Source organism: Bos mutus, chromosome 1, assembly GCF_027580195.1.
Source record: "Bos mutus isolate GX-2022 chromosome 1, NWIPB_WYAK_1.1, whole genome shotgun sequence".
Lineage (NCBI taxonomy): Eukaryota > Metazoa > Chordata > Mammalia > Artiodactyla > Bovidae > Bos > Bos mutus.
Genome location: NC_091617.1, coordinates 4362707 through 4369237, shown reverse-complemented (window position 1 = coordinate 4369237; position 6531 = coordinate 4362707). Strand labels below are relative to the sequence as shown.

General features: G+C 39.6%; 1 protein-coding gene across 1 annotated transcript; it reads left to right on the top strand.

The window, feature by feature from the left end:
- Positions 1-786: 786 nt before the first annotated feature.
- On the top strand, positions 787-1325 carry LOC102275236 (keratin-associated protein 13-1-like). The gene is given in 2 exon segments (XM_014479363.1): positions 787-922; positions 925-1325. Coding segments are annotated over 2 exon segments (492 nt in total). The 5' UTR covers positions 787-831.
- The last annotated feature ends 5206 nt before the right edge of the window (positions 1326-6531 follow it).

The following is a 6531-nucleotide window of genomic DNA, read 5'->3' as shown; positions in this document are numbered from 1 at the left end:
TATTATCTTTTTAATTTGTTCATTTTGGGTTTACCTGATACGGAAAACTGTAAAAAGAACCTATTTGGTTACTTTACAGTAGAAAAATAATCTTAAAGAAATAGAATCAATAAAAAGTATGTTTTACAGTGAAAAAGAAAATTGTATGAAAGAACCTGAAAGTAAAAATGTTCATAAAGTATTGCTTGATTGGAGTTGTTCTAGAAGAGAAAGATCTCTAGAAAATTGTAAATACAGAAGACAAGAGGGACAACCCACAAACTGTAATGCTATTGAACTTTTAAATTTTCCCTTTCCAAAGAATTTGAGAACCAAATGTATATAAAAATAATTTTATGCAAGGAAATAAATTTCGAGAAAGAAGCTTATTGATGGCAAATAGAGTGTCTTTATACCACTGACAAAGAAAGACTATTAATATTTACTTCGTCTTAATCCCTGCCCTTAGAGCTAAGCATCCCCAGCTGATATACAGTCAAATGCACAAAGAATCTCAAACCATTGAGAAGAGTAGGGGATTTCCTGGTAGTGACGACATTAAAGGCAGGTAGTCATAGAATTTCTGACTTAGGAAAACGTCATCAGCTTAGTCCTTTAACAACATGGTGAATTCACCCATGAATATGAGATTAAAGGAAATTTTCATCAGCAATTACAGAAAATATTATTGAATTACACATTTGGAGATGAAAGATTACAAGCCTGAGAAAGGTGACTGTGTAGAATGCCACACCCATAGCTGAGAGTATAAAAACACCCCAGTCTGGGAGGTGACATTAATCCTCAAAATCTTCTCCTAGTCACTCACCTGAACTCACATCACCTGTGAAGATGTCCTACAACTGCTGCTCTGGAAACTTCTTCTCCCACTCCCTCCAGGACCACCTGGGCTACTCAGGCTCCTCCTGTGGCTCCTCCCTCCCTAGGTCTACAGGACTGACCTCTGCTCTCCCAGCTCCTGCCAGCTGGGCTCCTCTCTCTACAGTCAGGAGACCTGCTGTGAGCCAATCAGGACCCAGACTGTGGTGTCCAGTCCCTGCCAGACGTCCTACTACCACCTGAGGACCTCCACGTTCTCCAGTCCCTGCCAGACAACTTTCCCTGGGTCTCTGGGCTTCAGGTCCAGCAGCTGCTGCTCCCTGAGCTCTGGATCCAGAAGCTGCTACTCAGTGGGCTGTGGATCCCGTGGCTTCAGATGGCTGGGTTATGGAATCTGTGGCTTCCCTTCCCTGAGCAGTGGATCTGGATTCTGCCGGCCAACCTTCTTTGCCTCCAGGAGTTGCCAATCATCCTGTTACAGACCAACCTGTGGATCTGGCTTCTAGTGATCAGCTTGTGAAGAGTTCAGATGTTTTCAGCAATGTGTCCAATCTCTGAACAGAGCTTCTATCATCTTCATGATCTTCAGGAAGATTAACGGCTCATCACATTTTTTCCAGTCATAAAATACTGACCAAAAATTGTCTGCTATGCATACTTAATGATCAATTTTATTGATTGATTTACTGAACGCATTAATGGAGTTAGTAAAATGAATGCAATATATTACTAGATCAATTAATGAAATTTATGTTAAGAAACAAATGAATTAATGTTAATTAATTAATGGAATCCTTGTTCATGTATTCACAAAATACATAAAAGCCTAATGTAATAGGCTTACATTTACATAAATGTAGGCTTACAATTACATAAATGTAATAAACTCTTTCAATCTGCCTTCTAAATATGCTGTTAATTTTATTGTTAGTTTTAACTGGTTAAATTTTGTTTTTTTTTCCTTTTGCTTTTTTTGTGGAGGGATATTTAGGTTCAAATTTACTATACCTTTGAAGGCCAACTTTGGAAACCCAATATTGATAGATTTGAACGAATTTATTGTGAGCTTTGAGGTTACCCTGTGGCTCAGTGGTTAAAGAATATGCCTACAATGCAGGAGATGCGGGTTCTATCCTTGGGTTGGGAGGATCCCCTGGAGGAAGCCACAGCAACCCACTCCAGTTTTCTTGCTGGGAGAAGCCCATGGACACAGAAGCCTGGAGGGCTAGATCCCATGGGGTCCCTAAGAGTCGTACATGACTGAAGCAACTGAGCACGCACATCGTGGGCTTTAAATATTTTCCTTCAAAACTTCTGCTTTCTGGAATCCTTATATTGCATACATAGACTTCCTATGCATAAAATCTCAGGAGTGGCATAAAACACATTTTCTTCAAAAGATGTGGGGCATTGACGTTTGTTGATTGAAGGAGGAAACAAGGAACTTAGAAAATACAACCAAGTTGGGGAAGTTTTTAGATTATATGGGAAGTTTGTACATTAGCTTAAAGAGCTTTCTTTGATTCAATCCATGTTGGGTGACAAAGAAAACCTTATTCCTTCATCTCACTGAAACTGTTATGTGTAATTGATTTCTTCACAGGTGCAAGGAGGAAGTCAATTACCTTTGGTAAGAATTAATTAGGTTCATGAGATGTAGAGTCTCACCTTCTTGTATCCAAAATCCAACTAAACATGGCTGGAAAAACACAAGCCTTTCATTTTAGAAGTTATTGCTTCATTCATATCTTATCATATATTTACACACTTCTTGACTTTACATTGCCATTCTGGTATTTTATAGGTTAAATGCTTCAGAAAACAACATGAAGTTAAAATAGATAACATGTTGATACGATCTAAAGCTAATAACAAAAAGACAGTATCTTTATACAGAGATAAAGAGAAATGTTCAATAAATTTTCCCTTTCATTGTTTTTCAGACCACTATAAGGATCATGAGAAACACATTTTATGGACTACTAATTTTACACATAAGGAAATGAAGACTCAAAGCAGATCAAGGATTCATTGTAGGTCCCAGTCTTACAATGAAATCACGATTCAAGATTTTATGACAAATGACTAACTTAAGAAGTGAGGACACAAGCAATTTGGGACAGAATAAGGAGAACTTTGAGAAGATGAAATAAAATGAACAAAGCAGAGAGGTACAAATGCACTTGTGTTTAGGGAATTATTGAAAATCAAGTTACAGTTTGTATGGACTAGTAATGGAAAATCAGGCTACAGATATGTAATAGGTCTGTTTCACTTCATTGTTTTGGACATGTTGAATTTTGGATCACATTAGTCTTAGTATTCATCTCATCTTATTTATACTGTTGAAATAGCTTTCTGCTAGGTCATTTTCATTCTATTTTCTATACCTGTTTAAACATTCTCAAATACTTTAAAAAATAAAGCTTTTGCCAAATATTACGTAAAGTAGTATATCACTATATTTCCTCATTTTATATAAATATGTTCCTATTAATATATAACACAATATAAAAATATAAAATATATAATAAACAGTTAAACTCTTAAATCCCATACTGCAAATAGAGTAGCAGAGTTTCTGGTAGAATTTTTTGGGTTCTGGAGCAATGAGGCTCCCCAAGTAAATACCCCTCTGGCCTATATGCACAGCTTCCTTTAGGCCAGGAGAAGGATTCTCTAAGTTGAGTTTCAGATGCAAGCAAACCCACTGGTTGGGTCAAACAGTTTGGCAAACCACAATGGTGTTGGTGGCATCTGTGGTACTTGAAAGAAATAAAGGAAACCTGCAACATGACGTTCATGGCAACCTCAATGGAAAAATCACAACATAGGCAAATAAAATTGTAGATTTTAAAATCTGTAGTGCAACATATCTTTGGAAAATCAAATTCTTTAATACTTGAGCATGGTAGAGGTACAAAACGTGACCATGGACCAAGTGATCATGAGTCGTAGCTGTCCATCACAAGCTGCGTTCTGATGAAAATTCCAAATCATCAAGTCGGTGGACTCAGTAGCAATCCATGGTAAGATGGAAATAGCTTGGAACTTCCCTGGCGGTCCAGTGGTTAAAACTTCACTTTGCAATGCAGGGGGTGCGGGTTGAATCCCTGGTTGTGGCACTAAGATCTTACATGTCTTGTGGTCAAAAAACTAAAACGCAGAAGAGAAGCAATACTGTAACAAATTCAATAAAGCCTTTAAAACTGGTCCACATCAAAAAATCTTTTAAACAAAAAGTAGGTTATTCAGAAATAAGCACTAGGAAAACAAGAAAGCAGGCCCAGACCACCTGTTATAACCAGCGTTGCACAACCACTCCTTTCTCAGGTCACACGTGTGGTCGCATTGGGTGCCTCAAAGGACCAGCTGAAGGAGGAAGAGAACAATCCCAGTGACGCTTGCAGATGGGTTGACCCCTTGCATGGTTACCTTAAAGACCGTGATGAGAAAAAAAACATTTCCTCTATGGGTAGAATTGTAGGTCTAAATCTGGTTATCCACTCGTGTAAAAGAGAGAAGTGGCCCCAGTTGGTAATACAACTAGATTCCTAGACAGCGGTAATTGACCTGGCCAGCTAGTAAGAGAGCTGGAAGGAAAACTATTAGAACAATGAGACAGTAAAGTCTGGCATACAGACTTATGGATGGATGTACACCAGTGGGTCCAAAGTGTGATGATCTTTATTATTTCTTTTCAGTGCCTACCAGAATGTATCCATCATGGAAGAGGAACTGAAAAATCAAGTTGAAAAAATGACTTTCAGTTGATGCCAGCTTGCCTTTGCCAGAAGTCCTAACAATGCTGGCAAGGTGAGCATGTGAATAAGTGACCACAAGAGACTGTAGATGGGTCCAACAGCATAAACTCCCACTTACACATCTGATACCATCAATGCCACAGCAAAGGTCCAATCTGTCAGCAACAGAGGGCAAGGCTGAACTCCCAGTGTGGCACATTCCTCAAGGAAACCAACTGGTCACTAGGTTGCAATTAAACACGGCCCCCTTCTGTCATGAAAGGACCAGTGGTTCATCCTCAAACATGTGCCTACCTATTCAGAGTAAGCCTCTGTTTTTTCGTGCTTATCTCAGCAGCACCATTATTCAGGAGCTGATGAAAAAATTGATCCACCAGCATGGAATCCCTCACAATGCAGGGTCCAATCAGGAAATCCACTTCATAGTACAGGCAGCAAGAACTGAGGTCCATTAATATATATGAAAACCCACCGGACCCTGAAGCTCTCTGCCTTATGGTGCATTAAATAGTCCCACTGCCAGCAAAAACTGAAGTTTGCTTGGAGCAGGCAAGCAATGCCCTCAAACACTGGGTTCCAAATATCTAGTTGTTATCATCATCAATGACCCATTAAAGTGCTTTGTGCTTCCTATTTTTGCAACTGGAATTTCCAAAGATAGAAGCATGGTTCCCAAAGACAAACTTACTAAAGGACACATCAATCAAGGGTTTCACTAAAGTACAAATATGGTTGCTGGCTGAGCACTTTGGGTTGCTTGTTTCAGGCAAAAAAAAAAAGAAAGAAAAGAATTAATATCTAATCTAAGGGTAGATAATCCTGATTAATAGAAAGTGGTAGGGTTACTGTGGGGATGATGCCCTGCAGGAGAAAATGGCAACCCACTCCAGTATTCTTGCCTGGAAAATCTCCATGGACAGAGAAGCCTGGAGGGCTATAGTCCATAGGGTCACAAAGAATCAGACACAACTGAAGCAACAGAGCACGCAGGGTTATTGCTGCACAGTGAGGGTAGGAGGGAATATGTGTGGAGCTCAGTGGACCTACTTGGATGGCGCTTGAAATTTCCTGTCCAATTGTGGATATAATTTGTCCTATACAGTAACTCTGGCAAGAAAAGGATATGGCTATCAGAGTTCATGCCAAGTGTATGCAACTCTTTGCAACCCCATGGGCAGTAAGTAGCCCTCCAGGCTCCTTTGTCCATGGAATTCTCCAGGCAAGAATACTGGAGTGGGTTAGCATTGCATTCTCATACCTCTTGGGAATAAAGGCAGGGACGATACCACCCAGAAATCCACTGAGACCAATAGAAGTGGTAACTGAGGGCAAGGCAAAGTTACAGTGGGTTGTGCGGGAGGGAGATAATGAATACCCACGGCAGCTCTAGGATCAAATATGGAAAGAGTCTGTTTCATCAGGCTGAGTCACTCTTGTACATTTCCCTCGGAAGGAAAGCCGACCAGAGCCACGGAGAATCTCTCTCCTGATAGGTTGACTTTCAAGGTGCAAATGGTGGACCCTGACAGGGACAGATATGCATTGAAACTCACATCACATCTCTTCTAAAAAGGAATAGCTATCCAGCTGTGACAAGTGAGGTTATCGGACAGCCTGTCTCTGCTGGCTTCATTCAGATCTGTCTCAGATTTCAAGCCATGGTCAGGTTTTTCTCATAGCAGCCCTTTGTCATTACTGAACAGGTGGTCAAATAGCTTTTTTTTTCTTTTGCAAACTCTTGGTCTCGCATTCCTGTCTTATTGCCTGCTTCCTAGAGAATCCAACTAGCACATATTCCCTCTATTCTTTCTTGAAGTTTAATGTTTCCTTTTAAAATTATTTCCTTCAGTCTAAAAAATTTCTGTGTTTATTTCAATGTACATTTATCTGAGATAATTAACTCATTGGAAATTAGGACTCAGCTATTGTTCTGTTCAAAGGAAAAAAT